General features: G+C 38.5%; 1 protein-coding gene across 10 annotated transcripts in view; it reads right to left on the reverse strand.

The window, feature by feature from the left end:
• PKP4 (plakophilin 4) overlaps positions 1–19,520 on the reverse strand; it is a 213,957-nt gene that overhangs the window by 43,651 nt on the left and 150,786 nt on the right. For all 10 annotated transcript variants that reach the window (XM_039494065.1, XM_039494067.1, XM_039494066.1 and 7 more), the window contains one exon: positions 14,195–14,408. In XM_039494065.1, the coding sequence (XP_039349999.1) occupies positions 14,195–14,408 (214 nt within the window). The remainder of the gene's footprint in view (positions 1–14,194; positions 14,409–19,520) is intronic.

Raw genomic sequence — 19,520 nt, forward strand, 5'->3', positions numbered from 1 at the left:
TATGATTCTATAATTCTGCTGAATTCTTGAGGATTCAATATTGGTTGTGGAGTGTCTCCACTCATGTTGTAATGTGCCTTGGGTTGGGGAGGAGGCCTATTTGGGCTTTTTGCAGGGGTCAAAATTTGGCTTAGAATCTTTAATGATAAAAGGAGAAAGGGATCAGATCCAGTCTCTAGTATGGTATGAGTCTGAAATGGATGTATTCACTATCAACTGCTCCCTGCAAAATTTCTTTGTAATTTATTATTTTCTATCTCAGATGTAATTAATAACATATTGTAGTGTTCTATACACCATATTTGCATAAATAAAGGTAAATTACAGCTCTGTTGACGTATGCTAGACAATACTACATCAGTGTTTAAAAGGTGTCTAGATCCTATCATAGTTAATGAAGAAAGGCCCAGATATTTACTTCTAATAACATTCTCCAGGATTTCTCTGGATCACTCCTTTTCAAAAAGCAACATCTCCAACAAACACTGTTTTAAAAGCATAATGATTTCAGACAGTTTGATGTTTTCTCACTTCAATCATCAGTCATGGAAATGAAGGTTACTTAATTGTCTGGTAACAAATCAGTGACATTTCTTCTGGGTTCAGTACTCTCTTGCTTTTCATCCATGCATTTAAGACACCTCAGACATGCATTTTACAATGTTACTGGGAATTCAAACATCAAGTAGAAATAAAATTGAAACCAAAAGTATCTTTTGATTTAAAAAAAATATTACCATAGCAATTGATAATTGTGAATTGTTAACAGAAAAATTCATTATGGTTCATAGATTTCTACCTAGTCTTAACTCTTCAAATATAACAAAGAATACACAAGAATGATCTCAAATGATAAGAAATGGTTCTGAATCATACTTGAGTTTTTACAAAATCTTTGGAAACACAATCAGGCCCAGCTTCTTTCAAAGGTAAAGATGCAATATAAAATGCAGACATTTAACTGAATGGTCATGTATTTCAGAGATGTGAGGGAGATTTTTAACCTATAGTTTGCTAAATTAGTTAGAAAATAAAGCATTCGGTGAAACCTAATAATAAATTAGATGAGGGACATAGTTTAAAAAAGTTATTTCAGTGAGCCACAGTAGAATGATACGACTGTACAAGAATATTCATTCCTACATTTTTGGTTTGTCAGGCATAGAAATTCAAAAAATAATGTGACTGCATTCCACAGTAGATGAATATTTCCACTCATTAATATTGAAGTAAATAGCTGGTCACCTTTCAAAAGTTGTTTCCTAGTTATAGCTTGTAAGTTTTTCAAGACTATGACAGTCTCTTTGCGTGATTCGTCAATGTGTACCCCAGTGGGATCCTGATCCTGCTTGGACTGTCTGTGCACTATTGCATTAAAAATAGTAAACTTTTTTTAAAGTTCTGTGGTACAACAATATACAATAATTTTGAGTGGTTGACAGTCTGTTGAATCCTGGCTGTTGAAGCCACTTGGAAACAATCAACTTTTCTGCATAGTAAGTAATTTTCCATTTACTTCAAGAACAGGTTTGACCTGATTTGGGCAGGCTTGGTTGCTGTCATGGGAGAAATTCTGCTTCTAGAGAGAACAAGTTAAATACATTCTTCTATTTGGGATTCAGCCAATTTTGCTGATTGAGATTCTGAAAGTACTAGGGGAGCTTTAATCTATAAGCTGAGAGTTGGACTCATTTTCCTCATTGCTCGTAAAAAGCAAGTGGGGACATATTGGTTTTTTTTGACAGTTAAGGTTAATACCTCCCTGTGGAAGATGGGGTGCTGATATTTCTCAAATACTAGGCCTTTACTCAAGAAGCCATTTCTTGATACTGGAAATTCTCTCCAACTATTGCCTTGTCTTTAACTATCCTTTTGGAGACAAGAGTATTGCGAAGGTTGCAAAAAGGGCAACTCTGTCATCTAGAATCCTTAGATTTTCATTCATACTATTCATTCTGGTTTAAGACCTGCACTAATATTGTTAGGTGACAAACTACTGGCAATGGACCATGAATAGGTATTTATGATGATTCTTTTAAACCTTTCAGTAACTTCTTATACTGTTAACAGTGAGGGCTTTTTTTTTTTTAAACTTGCCAGCAGATTCTGTGTCTGGGATGGATGGTATTACACAAGTAGTTTTATTCCTGTCTGAGAGGCGGTAAGGGTTTTTTTAAATAGTTGTTTCTTCTGACTTAAGAATCTCTTGTGCGAGGGCTCTGCAAAGCTCTGTTTTGCCACCAGATTGAATCAAAGTGTATGTGATGTTCCTGTGGTAAGATAGTGAGATGATACGGTTGTGAGCCATCAGTTTGCAAATTAAATGTGCATAATCAGGCCCAGATGGTGCTAAGTTTGTCCTTTACCTGTTTAAACTCAAACTTAAGCTGTGGATAAAGGTGAGATGGCTGGAGTTCATTCTGGAGAAGATGCTGACGATGTGTCCACTTTTTGCCCAAGAAGTTTGCAGTTTGGGAGTGTTCTGGGATCCCAACTAATTGTAGTGCCCTAGGTGGTGTCAGTCACAAACACTACCTTGTTGAACTTGTATCCAGTTATGTACTTTTGATCTTTCCTTTTGGTTTTGGACTTTGTTACTATAATACAAATTTTTGTGACTTCTAGAAAACACTACTAAAATGTGCTCTACTGGGCTACACTTGAAGACCATTTGAAAACTACAACTGGTGAAGAAGGAGAGGTTACCTACCTTGTACAGTAACTGGATTTCTTAGAGATGTGTGTCCCTATGGGTGCTTGACGTCAGAAAGTGTGCACACCTGTGCGCTCCTGACTGAAGCTTTTCATCAGCAGTATCTGCACGTCCATGCCTGCGCCCTAGACATCCTCACACTCTGGTATGAAGGTATATGAGCAGTGGAATGGGAGGGCAGACCTGCCACCTTTTCAACCACAAAAATGTGGTAAAAGGACTCCGAGGCAGAGGGGAAAGAGGGTAGGTAGCAGAGCACCCAAAGGGGGACACATCTTGAAGAACTCCAGTTACTGTACCAGGTAAGTAATCTCTCCTTCTTTGAGCAGTGTCTCTATGGGTGCTCCACATTAAGAGATTCCTGAGCAGTACCTCAATTACAGAAGAGGTTGTTGAGTAGGCAGATTCAGTATGGACCATAGAACAGAGTAATCAAAAGCCACATCAGATCTATTTAACAGGGTTAGGCGCAGAGGTATTGTAAAATGGGACCCTTCCCCTACCCTAAATTATTCCAGTAGGATGAGAAACAACCCGTCTCGCACAACCCCCAATGTTATCCAGAGGAAGAGTATGGGTGTAGTTTCCCACCTGTGAGAAGGTAAGACACTAGTAATTTTAGGGGACTTTCTTCCCTCTGATCTACCTAGCAAGGTTACACCAGCAGGGCCTTGCCTACTGGATCCTCAGAACACTCTGGGATTGGGTTTAAGGCTGCAACCAAATTACCCTCCCTTTTGAGGGACATCACAGCTGCTTGTGACCCTGGGACTGAGCCTCAAAACTGGAGACTATGGCGAAGGAGCTTCCAAATTGCTTCGCCCTTTTGTCACAGTACCTTCTCCCCAGTTGCTCCTCTTACCCACGTCAGATGGTGTCTGTGAGGTGCTTCCACCCAGTTATTAGATAGAGTTAACATACTCTTAACGAGGTAGTAGCTATATCTTGAACTAAACTGTTTAAAAGGGCACACACACAAAATAGCAGATCAAAATCAAACAATTTTATCTTTCCTAGGAATAGCCTAAAAACAGGAGAAAATTTGTTAGCCAGCTTCAAAATATACTAAGCAGGTTAAAGGTTTTAAATATACTAAAGCAATCCTTATACTACTTCCCACACCCAGATGAAAAAGCATATTATTTACTCTGCAGTATACATACAACCCCCTCCACACTTTAAACAGTAAGTCTCTTTCGCCTCAGTAGGTGTGAGTGAATGAAGAAGACCCACCTCGTAAGTGGGTGAATGCACTGGCTGAATACTCTTTGGGGGGAGCAGTCCGCTCACCGACCTGGCAGTCCAGTGTCAAATGAAAATGGAGAGAAAAAGAGAAAAGAAAAAAAACCCTGTCCTCTTCTGAGCTTAGGACTGCTCAGCCTGCTGTGAAGTGGGGCTGCCTTTGTCTGGTGCACAGCTCATACATATCTTTGCCTCGGGACTGGACCGGGAAAGCCTCCACAGATCCAGCTGCAGTTACCCCACAGCACCCTCCATCCTCTCCCTGGCTCAGAGGCTGCTAGGAACTCCCCAGGCCAATTCTATTTACAACTTTCTGCCCGGCTGGTATCAGGGTAGTATGGGAATGGGGGTTACTGGGCTCCCACAGCTCAGGTCCCTCCCAGCTACTCCATTTACTCTCCCTAGGTAGGGCCTCTGTGACTGTCTCTCATTCCCTTTACAGCATGTCTCAGACACTCCCTACAGGCCCATCCTGTTTCTAGTGCTGTTGTTCCTGCCCCTCTATGGGATCCTGCCTGGCTGGGTCTGTCACTGCTTCACAGTGGGTTTTCCGCTTTCTGTACTGACCGTCTGTACTGTACTGTTCTGAGCTTGCTGGCTCTCACACACGTGTCGTGTCTTTAGGCAGCTCCCCTCCGGTCTCTCACACTGCACTTCTCCTCCTGGCTTCTGGCCACAGCGCCTCACCCTGTCTGGTGCTGCTCTCTCTGTCTTTCCCCCAGCACACACAGAGGCTGGGACAAAAGACTACAGTTAAAACACCTTCAAAATCCACCATTCATTCACAGCCTCATAAAATACCAGTACTACTGCCCCTTTACAAACAAGCAAACATCCCCCACCTCCTGTTCCCAACAATCCATCACCCACATGAATCAGACTACATAAAACAGAAGTCTCAGTTTATTTGATTCGCTGTCACCGTCTTCATCCACTGACAGTCATCTCTCCTGGGCAGAAGCAGGGCTTCCTACCACAGTAATGATATGGGAGAAGTAGAGGGGGCTCAATGTGTTGATGTTGCTACTGGCTGGCTCCCCTCTTGAGAAATTTTACACTCGTTCTCAGATTTGAATTGTCAGTTCATGACAGAGCTCTCTTAGTGGATGACTCAATTATTAAAAATTGCATCTGGGTTCTAAAATATGTAATCTGGATTTTGTACCATTATGGATATTTTTCTACTGTATAAGACCCAAAAGCTCCTGAAATTCACAGGCTAACCCAACCTAGTGAGAGGTAAGTAAAATAAAACAGATTAGCCTGCCATTTCCAGGTGTCTAAGAAAGTATCTACACACATAATGTCTATGTGTGGGGAACTTGAGGACAGAAAGAGGAATCTCTGAGTAAGCTGGAATGAGTCAAAGACTACACGTAGGAATAGCTGGTGCAGAATGTCTAATAAGATGACTTTGTACGTTACTTATTTTATTTAATACATGTTACTATTTGATTAACCTATAATTGATAAGGAAGTGATCAACAGCAGGCAAATGCAGTACTGAATACAACTGATAGAAGGATGGTCACATCACTCAATATTAAATTTACTTTTGAAAAAATAGAAAAACAACTAAGGTTGCTATACACATTTGAATACAATTATATGTACTGCTTTAAAGATAAAATGTTCAGGGCTAAAGTTTGAGGGGGCCAATTAGGGATATGGAGCAAAAATCTGTTGGATAATTTAATTGGGGATTGGTCCTGTTTTGAGCGAGGGGTTGGACTAGATCAGTGGTCCCCAACCTTTTTCATCTGGTGGGTGCCGGACAATGAGCCACCAAGGACCATGGCCGGCGGAAGAGCATCCGCCGAAATGCCGCCGACAAGCGACAACATCAATAGGTGTTGCTGCCGAAATGCTGCTGACAAGCATCATCATCCAGAGGCGTTGCCACCGAAAATCAGTGGCATTTTGGCGGCGACGCCTCTGGATGACGCTGCTTTTCAGCGGCATTTCGGTGGATGCATGTCCCCCAGCCAGTACGTGGGTGAACATAAATGTCCCGGTGGGGGCCATGGCGCCCGGGGGCACTGTGTTGGGGACCACTGGACTAGATGATCTCTTGAGGTCCCTTCCAACCCTGGTATTCTATGATTCTACGATTCTTTTGAAGTGCCACTTAACTATTTAAGATGAATACATCAAACTGTTTTATGAACCAATAGCCATTTAACTAATATTTAAACAAACTAGATTTTACCCATTGCCAAATACAAATTAAGGCCTTGATCCTGCAAATTCCTGCATCCAGGCAAGCCCTTGTACTCATGAACAATCCCAAACAAGTAAAAATAAATAAATAAATAAATAAATAAAACCCCCAAACCTCCACACCTCTGGATTTGTATTGCTTATGACCAACCCATGGCTCACAGGAAGTGAGGGGGGAACACGGATAGGGTTACCTACCACACATCCAAGTTTCCTGGACAAAGGCTTTTTTCAGTCTCTGTTCTCTGTCTGGGGGAGATTTTAAAAATAACAGGAAATGTCTGGGGGTTTTGCAGAGCAGACAAGGTGCAGCTCAGAAAAAGCCCTGATTGGTCCACTCCCTGATTGAGGCCCTCGTCCCCTTGCAGAGAACAGCGTGGGAAAGGAACTGGCCCAGGTCATACAGGTGGGAAAGCCAGGAATAGAGCCTGATCTCCTGAGCCAAGCGTTTCGCATTCTCCCACAGACCGGCCCAATGCCACGATATGAAGAGATTGCATCCTTGGATACCCCACTGAGCAATGACTCATTCTCAAGTTGAGTGAATGAGTTTCCAAAGCAGAAGCATTAATGTGGAATGAGACATCAGATAATTCAGAAAACTTGTGTTCTTCCCAAAGTTTATCAATCTGTTTATCCTGAAAAACCTCCAAAATTCCTTTCAAATGTACATAAACCCAGAGAATGCAACATTCTGTACTGTCAGCCTAACTCATAAGAGTCCACTAAATTCAAACCAAGCCCTGTCCTCATGACAACATCAATCCAGAGCCTCCACAGCCTGTCCCCTGCCCTCATGCTGACCTTCCCTACTGCCCCTTCAGCCTGGCCATCTGCTTTAATCCTCACCCTCGCTTCCCATTCCCTTCTCTCCCCCATTTTCCTTCCAGCCCTTCTAGCAGAGCTGGAACCTGCTCAGAATGAGCCCTGCCCCAGGACCGTCAGCCCTGGTGGCCCACTCACCATTGGCTCCAGCCCCATGCAGAACCTGTTACTGAGTAACTCACCACAGACACCTGTTCCTTCTTGTGAGGGTTGAATACAGAGACCCCATATGCTCACAGCAATCTCCTTCCCATTTCTTGGTGCCACAGGCTGAGAAGGGAGCAGGTTATCGAATAACAGAGGAGTCCAAGAAATTGGACTCGATCTTCCTAGGTCACCAGGTACCAGTATATGCCTGCTACTCTGTGAACGCTCCTCCAGCTAAACTCCTAATGACTTTGGCTAATAGTAAAGAGAGGATCTTAGTGAACAGCCCTGTCCCTTCCACCTTGCTCTGTGAAACACCATTGTTAGTAAATACTAATCCTTTTAGTCCTCTTTTCCTTTTTGTATGTTAAATTCATTCACACATTAATTATTCTCAAAAGAAATCTTTATGGTATTAGCAAAGAATGTGTTTGAATAGTAAGGTCAGGGTGTTGGTTTACAACCTATGAATGACCTGTATTCAGGAATTTTATGTGATTGAATGTTGAGCTGTATCTAACTATCCTCAGCATCTTCAGATGTTGGAATCTAGGTGTGTCCAGGGAAAAGGTACCCTCAAACTACTAAAAGTGTCTACAGAAGTATGTAATAAACAAAACTGGGTGATTGGTAAGGGATAATTTTTATGGCAGATGTTTTCTGTAATAGATGAAATAATGGCTCACTGAAAGATGTTTTTAACTCATTAAAAACTGTCAGTTTTTACAGCTTGTAGAAATAATGACCAGATTAGAGATTCCTTTTTACTCATCAATCAGGTAAACTGAGCACCATAAAAGAAATTCCACCAGTAATGTCAAAAACAAAAAATACACAGTGAAATTAATTATGGGAAACAATTTTCTCTCCAAAAAGGAGCTTCTGTGTCTCACACCCTATAATAACAAAAGGGCTTGAAAACTAGGTTGGGAAAGGAAAACTGTAACTGGTAGGATGATGGCAGAGGGGAGACAGACAGAGGCCAGGTCTTTATCGGACACCAAGAGTGATGTCTCTCTTCTTTCAGTATTCTGTATAGTGCTACACTAATCTCTGATTGATAATCTTGGTTTAAATAATTCCATTTGAGCCTGTTATTTGACAGTCTTGAATTGTTATTAAATTCACACATGCAACACCATCCTGACCCTGCTGATTCAGCCCTATCTATCTATCCCTGTGTGATGCTTTTTCAGGGTGCCCAGAACCAGGAGCCAGTGTTACCCCTTTGCCTCAGCCTGAGAAAGTTTTGCTGGAGTTTAAACTGTGTGCCAGCTCCCTGCTACACCAGTCTGTCCGCCTCCTCAGCACACTCCTTGAGACTCTGCCGGTCTGAAAAACGCCTTGCAGGTAACATTCAGGGCATCCCAGTTCCCAACCCCCCATGAAGAACATTCCTCTGCAGCACTGAACCCATCACTGACCCCGTTTAAAATGCTCACTACTCTTAAAACAGCATGATGTATTGATCTTAAACAGTCAGTAAAACTTTAGCTTGCAACATTATACATACAGTCTTTCGGGCCTTTTAGGCTCAGACAAAGCCTGAAGAAGAGCTACATAACATAAGAACGGCCATACTGGGTCAGACCAAAGATCCATCAGCCCAATATCCTATCTACCAACAGTGGCCAATGCCAGGTGTCCCAGAGGGAATGAACCTAACAGGCAATGATCAAGTGATCTCTCTCCTGCCATCCATCTCCTCCCTCTGACAAACAGAGGCCAGGGACACCATTCCTTACCCAGCTCTGTGAAAGCTCAAAAGATTGTTTCATTCACCAACAGAAGTTGGTCCAATGACAGATATTATTTCACCACCACCCCGGCCTCTCCATTTCTATAATTATCATTTGCTATCTAATTAGTCTTTCAAGGTAAATATATATCAAAGTAATTTCCAATTCCTTGTGTACTGACGAAACCCAGAACCTCCACAAAGCACAGTTTATCAGGAACCCTCAACACCTTTTTTGTTTACATTAGCAAAAATGGCTAGGAATACAATAGTAGCAGAAATATCATGGTGAAAAGATCCTTAAATATCACTTGCAAAATCACTTCTCCCCTCCCCCAATTCCTTGCTCCTGGAAAATTTGTTGATATTAATTTAATTGTTTGCAAACTTCACTTTATTTTGTTTCTTATTAACTGTTGATGCTTAAAAATGAAACCCAGAGATGGTATAGACTGATTTAGAGTCAATAACCGCTCCTAAGTGCATACTAATTCTTCTTGATCTAGCTTTTGTAACAGCATTAAAAGTATGCATTATAAATGAAATACACCTTGAAAATCATAGTGCTCATAACTAGTTCTGAATTACTGTTGTAGTTTAGGTAAATGATGTTACTAATTTTTCCACCGCAGGGTATTTAAGTCACATGCAGTGGTTATGGTTTTGTCCCATTTTGAAAGCTCAAGAAAGGTCTGATATTCTTGAATTGTTTAATTCTTTATGGGGAGACTGTGACAGGGACACTTGCCTCTTGCGAGTGTCTCCTGTTAGCTGGGTGCGATGCTGCAAGTTCTCCTGCATCAGGCGCTGCCCGTAGGTTATTGACCTTACGAGATGAGTCTTCAGTGGCTCAGCCCTCCAGCCAAGTCATGCAGTCTAAAATGGATGAACTCCTTCTGGGGTAGCAAAGACTTCAACACACTGTCTGCCATCACTAGGGCCTTCACCCCATCTCTGGGCCCCTTTAAGTCCTGACTTTCACTTCGGTTTTCCAACAGAGCTTTGTCCTTCCCAGGCCGTAGACCACTTTACTCATAGGCTGGTGGGGGTCCCTGGGCCTGGCCCCTGCCCCGAGTCCCAGCCCAGGGATGCTGCACACAGCAGCCATGTATTGCTTCCTTCAGTTTGCTGCTGCTGTTCCCTGGGCCTTTTCCCAGGTGGCCCCTTTCTCTTCACTCTGACTTCAGGTCTGAAGTTCTCAAATCCTCTTCCTCCTCCCTGCATGCAAGTACCTCCAGTGTCTTCCCGTTCTCTTCTTGAGCTCCTGTGACCAGCAACAAGCACCCCTGAGCTTCTCAGGCCCTGCAGCGCCTTCTAGCAGAGCCTGTTGGACCCTGATTGGCTGGATCTATGCTGCCTCTCTAGGCAGGCCTCGAGGACTTACCTTCACTGCTCCTTTCCTGAAGCAGGGTGTAGTAGGACCAGGAGAGTCTGCAACAGGGGGCTATGATGGCCTGGTACACCCTATCACAGAGATATATTAATGGGGCACAGAATATGCATATTTATTCCTAGGTTTTACTCTTTTTGCCCATGATTCCTACCAATGATTTGAACATAGATGGACAAAACAGTTAAGTTAACACTGATACAGCAAACTTCCAGACCTCCAACAAAAACCTTTAGAAAGGCTGATAACAGAAAACTTAACAATACTGCCAAAAACCTGAGTGTCTTAACTTTCTCTAACAGTAAAATTCCTTTGTATGAACATGCAATTAGGCTAAGTTTCTGTACCCAGTTTGATGCCAAACCTTCTGTAAGATTACCTAGTTTAACAAAAAAGGAGACTTTTAAAATTAATTTTGAAATAATTTTTGCATCTTAGAGAACAGATGATAATGTCTGAATGATCTGAAAGATCATAATGTCTGAATGATCTCCTGCAATGCTCCTCAATTTTAACCATTCTGCAGAAAATCTCACCTCAGATGTGTGTTTCAGCAAAATAATTGTTTTGATTAATTGATATCTTTATCAACTTTGCTACCACTATTTTAGGAATATTACTGTGCAATGTGTGCTTCAAACATAACTCATACAATTTTCATAAACAACTCTTTGCACTAATATGAATAATGGGCTACTTTGGAACTCGTAGGATCCTTACACAGCAACCCAAATGCAGATTCTATATTTAGTTCTGGATATGGTTTCTATCTCCATATTTTTCTGCCTTTTCAATCACCTTATTATATCACTTAGTTTTTAAATAATGGCAGGTTCTAGTTATTCAACATTCAGCAATTTCTCCCCAAATCAGATTCTTTTCCTGAAATTTCAAGTTTCCAGAATTCAGATTTTAAAAATTTTGGGTATGTTCTAGAAACTATTTGCACAGTCAAGGGCTTGCCTTTATTAGCGTGCCAAAAGTCATAAGCCAATACCTCCATGTGAAGAAAAAGAAATCCAAACAGATAAAAAACATTAATTCTACATAATTCTTAGTTTATCTGGAATAATAAGAAAAGTTGCATCCATCCCATACAATAAGAAATGACACTGGAGGGTAGGATTTCATAACCCATTATGCTAGAACATATGTGCTGTAGTTAAAGACAGTAAACCAATGGTGATAGGAATCCTTGTTTAAGAAGGGAACAAACATAATTAGTGCTGAGAGATTGCTAATAAGACAGACATAATTTATTTGATGGAAAAAAACCCATGAAAACCCTTTTACGCATATGAAAAAATGCACACTTGTCCTTCATTAAAGAATGAAGGAAACGTGATGAATACTTTGAAGCACTAATTAACAATGCTGGGATTTATCTGAAATGTAAGAGAGACCATGGCATTACCCAGTGGTGCAGACCTGTACTACAGACATTTTTCAACATTTATCATGCTATGTCTAGGCAAGAATATATTGATGAGGCACTGCTAGGGTGTGGTTTGCCATCTATAGCTCTGTATTTCTAGGTTTTGCAGTTGTTATACCCAATAATTTCAATTATTGGGTATGTTTGCTTGAGCGCTTTAAATTATTTTTTTAAAATATACTAATACTTTTCAAAATGTCTTAAAAAATCTCTAACCTTCTACAGTCTATATGGTGGGGTTTTCAAAAGTGTTTAGCACTGATATAACTCTGCTCTAACTGAGGTCAATGCCATTAACAGGGGCAGAATTAGCCCAACTCTCAGCACTTTTGAAAATCTCACTTGTAGGTTTTTGTTTTTTTTTTTAAAAAGGAGCCTGAAGAATCTATGACACTCAAGATCACCTTTCTTAAAGCATCCAGTTGAAATTAATCAAAACGGAAATGAATAGATTTGAAAATTCTATTTTTACTGACAAATTATGTGCTGTAATTTTGTGAAAGATTATAGTGTATTCTTCATACAAAATAAAAAGATTTAATTCCTTCTATGACTGAAAATCTGAACCCAGCCTTAACTTTGCAATTCAGATGTATCCAGCACATATCTGGTACAACACGACACACAAGCTAGACTCACTTTAGTTTAAGAATAATTAAATAACTTGACTGTCCCCTCTTTTTAAGGAAATAACCACATGCCTGGTAGAAAAAGCTCCAAAGTCTGAAGGATAAGGCATTTATATAGCTTAGGATATTTTTATTACCAGTTAATATGACGCCCTATCAAGTTATTACTGTATTTTGCAGGTATTTTAAATTGAACATTAACATTTAAAATGGAAGAAAAAAATTACATAGAAACAGAAGGGCTGTCAAATGTTGCTGACACAAAAACAGTTAAAGGAAAGTGAAACCTCTTTGGCTTCCTTATGTTCTTATAATGTCTTTAACTCCATAACATCAGCATGTAAATCATCTTTACATTATGAAATAAATCGTGCCTGTTTACTTTTTACTCGGCAATTTGTGCTGATAAAAATGGAACTCCTTTGTATGATGTGACCACAAGATACTGTGATTTATTAAATATACAACCAGGCGTACTTACTTTCCATTTAGTGCATATAATGAAATGGATATTTGTAGGAACATACCATTTTTAAAATCACTTCACTAGATTGCAAATGGAACATTTTGTCATATATCAAACAATTTCCCAGAACATCTTTTTCCACGACAGTATTACATATTACAAAAGAGATATGCAGCCCAAAATTTAGCTTCACATTCTGATTTGATCAAATGTATGGTTATGCAAAAGGCCAAGAGCCCTCGGATGCATACTGGACAACTAAATTTTTAAGCTGAGTCATAGAAATACACATCTAAGCAACTAGATTTAAGGCAATTAAATACCTCTAGATTTATGAATCGAGTGATGATTTAGACAAATGTGTTCTATTTTAGCCAATGGAAGTTGATTTTTTTAAAACTAGATGCAAGAGAGTTTAAATTTTCATTGTTTAATTGCTCCAAAACAACTGATGCTTATTATGATATATTTAGAAGTGCACTGGCATATTGATAAGCATAATACATTTCCAGATGTAATTGGCAAAAGTTGGAACATCTGTAGCTGAGATTCTAGAGCTACAGTACATACACCATAGTCAAACAGTTAAATAATTTACCTTAGCTGTTGGTTAAGGTAACATTTCAACAACCTTTCGCACAATTTTGCTGAATGTTTTATGTTTGTTTCACACATGTGAATGCTAATACTGTGTAAGTGTTATACATGTTGAACACATTTTAACACTTACAGTGGTTTAGTGTATTTCAAATTGCATTTAATCACAGAAACAAATGTCTATAATAGTATGCCTCTACATATATTCAAGTACTACCAATACAATTGTAATATTTCTATAAGATTATCTTTAAGTACAAAATATAAACCTACTGTAGTACTGACAACAAACATTAGCAAGGAAGTGCTATATAACTAAAAAAACTAAATAATTCAAAATATCTAAGCACTACGTCAAACAAGGAACCAGAATACCAAAATACATGCTTACTTCTGGGTCCATTTTTGGAATTCTACAAGATCAAGTTTAAAATAGTTGTCAGTAGAATCCTAAAAATGTAACAAGATCAATAATAGAGCTTAATACAACAACATTCACATGCAGGAATCGAGGACTGCATCTGTAGATCAAATGTATTCCTAAATTGGATATTTAGTTATTCTACATTTCTCACAATGTATCTGTCGGTGTATACAACTCATATTTAAGTGACAATAATCACAATCAAATGATCTAGATTTATATATTGACCAAATTAGTAATGCACAAAGAAAATTCTAATGGATATCCTGCAATATTAGCATGCATTTTCCAGCCAAATAATTTAGCTTCAACTGCCACAGAGAAATATAATTTACTTCACCACATGCTATTTCCTTTCCAAAACATACCTGTTACGAGCTCTCTTATTTCTGCATCAATAGATTTTCTTAACAACCTCAAAAGGGCAGGTATCCCACCAACATTCTTCATCGCTATTTTATTTTCATCAGTTGACTTTCCATAAACAAGGTTTCTCAGTGCGCCACAAGCGTTCTTCTGAACTTCAATGACTCTGTGATCCAAAAGGTCAACCAGATGCTTGATTCCTCCTAACCTACATACCTAGAAAATAATACTCAATATTACTTCAAATTAATGGTTAAATAAGTTTCATTCTGTGCATAAAATGAAATAAAGTATAAAGAAAATAAAAATTCTCTTTCTATTCCAAGAAGAAATGTTGTTGTACATGGGGACTTATCAATATAACACTCATATTTTATTGCACGGCTAAGTGTTTACTGGCACTTCCATTATACACAACTATTTTCAGACATTTATAAAGCAACTATTGAAATCTTTACATACTGTTTGCAAGTTACAATCCATACCACAGTACTTTCCACATCTAAGAATACCTCTATAAGGAATTCCAAGAGTGGCACAGTAACGCTAGAGAAGCAAAATTATAGCGTTTTATACCAGCTATATAACTTCATTTAAATGAGAGTTTTGGCATACAAAAGGTCCCTTCTTAGAAGCAAGATTTCATTTACAAAAATGTATTAAATAAACAAAACAACTATAGTAGGAAAACCTTCATATCTGTTACTCAAAGAAAAACAAAAGGGAAAACTTAGGGTTAAATCTGGCTCAAAACAAGATTAATAGCATTGTTTACATAATAAATAAATTCTAATTAAAGCAATCTTTAAAAATCCCTCAGCACTGTTTCAAATGCAAATATTGCAGCATTGTATTAGCATATGAGAACCAGAAAATGAAATCTACAAGGAGCAAAAATGAAACTGAGTAGCACATGAGCTACCTAAAATGAGCTACCTAAAATGCGCTATATATAAAGTGCACTCCACATAGGAACAAACACTCAAAGAAGATTGAAAATGTAATGAAAAGTTTTAGTATGTCGATTTATCCCAAGAGAATAACACAATTCTGAAAAATACACAGGATTAGGGTCTAGACAAATCTATCAAATGGAAATTTTTAAGATGGAATCTTATATGTCAAAATTATCTAAGGGTGGTGCTTATATATAGGCACCACCCTTATTTTATATATATATATATATATATATATATATACACACACATACACACACACAAACCCCTAAAATAAGCAGAAAAGGTTCAGAAGGAATTTTGAAATGCAAAACCATCAGTAATATAATTCAAATTTTGTAACTGATTAAATCAACTCTTCTTATGTAGAAAAAAGAAATAAATGAACGGCTGGTGAATTTGGACTTTTTTTTATTTGTCTGTTTAACAAAAAAGTCTGTTTTTTTAAAATAAAGCCCTAAAATCAATCAATCCTTACTGTAATCTAGTTTACTATTGTTGGGGTTACAGTGCAATTGACAGTCTGGTAAACACTTGTTTGTACTTCCACAACACAATATAGAAACTGAAAAAACACTGATGAGGTATTAATCTATTATATTAAGTCATTACTATGTCAGCAATCTCTAATACTGTATCTAGAGTATACAAGAGATTGAATCAGTGCTTATTTATATGATAAGATTCCTGTTGCTGGAACCTTGTCTCTTCTAAATTCTGTACTGCACCAAGCACACTGTCAATACTCAAATTATCTATTTATTTGGTATCCATTACAAGTCTTTTTTACTTCTGCTCTTTTTGATGCAAAGAGCAACATTATAAAACAATAGTTTTAGCTCCATCCAAGTAAGGCAAGAACATTCAGAGCAAAGATTATCTTTTTTCCCATTCTTAAATCTCCCTATTGTGCCTCAAACAATACAGCTCATGTAGTAACAAAATATCATAAACACATGAGATTTCAATGACATCTAGACACATCAAAGTGAGTTAAGTAAAGAGTGATGGTTTAACATCCACTTCCATGCCTTAGTCATAACTTGATTGAATGCTGTTTTGGGTATTTAATATAAAATGAAATCTGAATCAGAAATCCATTCACAAGACTTTTTCACTGAACAACCATCCATCTATTCAAAGAACTATTCTAAACAAAACTATAACAACTGTCATTAATACCAATGGGCACTTTCTTTTCTAAATGAAAAAAAGAAAAAAACCAAAAGAACTCATGCAAAATGACAGTTCATGAAATGATGTACCAGTAATTTAAAGTATTAAAAAAAAAATGCAAGTTGTTGATAGATGTTCTTTAAATATGTTCACTGCTTAATCATTCTGTTTAGTTTCATAGGCAATTTAAATAGTAAAGATTGGTTCATTGTAGGTAAGTAATTTGCATACCTTCATATGTTTCAGCAATGCAAGCATTTTAGTTCACTTTGCAAGGTTTTTAATACCCTTGATATTCTAGTAAATTAATCTGATCCTTATATAATAGTGATAAAATAATGAATCTAAATAATGAAAAATTCAAAGTTAAGGCAGCTCTAGATAAGGCTTTACTGATTTGTGTGGTGAATTAATTATGGGCTCTCTCCAATCCAAAACAGCCTCTTGGCTGCTTATCTCTGATTTGAAGGGGGCATTCTCCTCATTCATAGCTCCTTCCCAGGAGTCACAGACTCCATCAAGCCTCCTCAAATTGAGTAAATCTCCATCCAGCACCCTAGTTTAAGGGACAATTTCTCCTTGGCTGATTCAGTGTTAGCCAGTCAGGGAAGAATTGATGAAGACTTCATTGAAGCAGTCTCTTTTGAAAGATTTGAGAACACTACTCTCTCCTACCGGAGGCGGGTACAAACAAGTTATTTCAGCTCTAGTGTTACAGAAATTCCTAAGGGCTGCTTAGTCCCAATGGAGACTGAAGGGAAAGGAATTATGGATCCAGTATGGATCTCATTTGTGAGATTTTTCCTTTCTCAGAGTAGTTTTACAAACCCACAGCATGGAGTTGGAAGAACTGGGGTACTTTTGCCTTTTCATGAAGAGGACAAATATTTGTCCTTTTCTCTTGGATAGGCTGACCTAACAAATTCAGTCTCTGGGGCCAAAAAATCATGGAGTGGGCCCTATGTGTACAAAGTGTGGCTTTAATACATATATAATAATACTGACTTGGTTACTGTATAAGTTAAAAATATACATACCCCAAATATTCAGTGCTAACTAACTAGAATAAAATAAATAAGCAAGAACTCAGCTTAATATGTATATGTGAATTGATACTACATTCATATTCAATATAACTTTTTTCCTCTCCATTAAAAAAATCTTAATTATATATGCATTTAAAATAGGAGAAACAAAAACCAAACATTAAAAAGGCTACTTTTTAATCATTTAAACATAACCCAATAAAGATAAAATTGAAGCACCGTGTAACAAAACCAAGGACTTCATACAGATCAGTGAATTCAGATAAACACTATCCCCTTAAATACGTAGTCCTATACCTCATATGAAGCAGTCTCACCAAAGGGAGTGAGATCGTCTATAAACCTTTCTACTTCACACTGCCACCACAAACCTTAGCACAGAAACACTCCCAAGATTTTAAAAAGTAAAAGTAAAACAAAAATATATTGTAGCTGAGTGTATCCAAGAGCCATAAGCCAAAATATAGAATTCGACTACAAACGACACTTCTGAAACCTGTTAAGGAAAGCATTACCTTCACTTATACCTAAGGTCAACATTGTTACTATTACTAGTGCAAAAGGATGGCGTTGGGGAGCAAGGTACTCCATATTTCCCTACCATGGCTAACTGCATGGCTTACATCACAGGCCTGGAGCACAGGCCTCCTACTGATCCCAAGGTGGTCGAGACCTTGACTCTGCCCCTCCCCCTCCTGCCCCCCCCCCCCGATGCACCATCCAGTCTGACTGAACCAGTATAATCTGTGACAGACAATAAATTGCTGCAGATTACTTCACCTCGGCCTCCAGAGCAAGGTGTATGAAATTAGGGACTGAACTGCAACTCAGTCACAATTCAGTCCCATCTCTGCTCCTGGGGCAGTGCACCTATGCATTCTCATTTCCTTGGAGCTAGTGGTAAATCCACAATCTAAGTCCTTATAATTATAAATCTAGTCAAGGAATATTATTACTTTATGCCCACAAATTTCTAATAATTGGACACAGTCAGAGGAAGTGGGTCCAAAACCCCAACAAAAGATTAATTCAGCCTGATCCCACACCCATTTTTCAAGTAAATGGTATAAAACTCCCATTGACTGCATGGAGAACAGGATTGAGCCTTTGAACTGCAATGTAAGTTTTATTAAAGTGTATTTGCTGTTTTCAAACAAATATGCTATAGAGAATTTTGAGCGGTCTCTCCTGTAAATCAGTATTTATACTTAATCCTAGGAAAATAGGAATCCAACACAATACAGATGCAAATGTGATGAAACACAGGTGCAGGAGTCTGTGCCAGTTTCTTTACATGTGTGGGGCAAATAGATTCATAGATTCCAAGGCCAGAAGGAACCACTGTTATCATATAGTCTGACCACCTATATAACACAGGCCACAGAACTTCCCTCTAATAATTCGTAAAGCACGTCTTTTAGAAAAACATCCAATCTCGATTTAAAAATTGTCAGTGATGGAGAATCCATCACAACCCTTGGTAAATTGTTCCAATGGTTAATTATCCTCACTGTTAAAAAATGTACGCCTTATTCCCAGCCTCTTTTCCACCATTCTAAATGTCTTGTAAAGAGGTCAGTGTGCCTATTTTTTAGTAAGATTTGAAGTATTTTTCCTCCCTAATATAATGAAGTCTTTTGATATTAGAAAAATTGCACTGGAACAACAATTACAGAAAAGTTTAAATAAATGAAGAAAATTAAAAAGGAACTATAATAGGACTGGTGTCTCCAACCTAAGTTTGGGGTCACTCCTCCTGTAAATCAGGTACCAAAAGACGACCAGTCTCCACTTCCTTCAATCCAGTCCAAATAGGAACACATGAAGAAAGTCTCTTCAGATTCATCTGGATGAGCACAGCTCCTCTGGGCAGCAAGGAGGCAAATTCCACACCTCTTCTGTGTCTCTGTTCTCTTCCCTTACTAGGAAGCCACTATCTCTGTTCCCTTCCAAGTAGGAAAAAGACAGAACTTGTTTCTCCCTGAAAGGCCCCCAGGACCTCTAGAAATCTCAGAAATTTTATGATTTCCCTGTTTGGGGAACACAGCTGTCAGCTCAACCTCTCAGTAGCCTAACAGATCAAAAGTGTTAGTTCCTATATTCCCCAGCCCCTTCTCTCATCACCATAGGCACAATTCCATTTTATACAC

This window comes from Mauremys reevesii, linkage group 11 (genome assembly GCF_016161935.1).
Source record: "Mauremys reevesii isolate NIE-2019 linkage group 11, ASM1616193v1, whole genome shotgun sequence".
NCBI lineage: Eukaryota > Metazoa > Chordata > Testudines > Geoemydidae > Mauremys > Mauremys reevesii.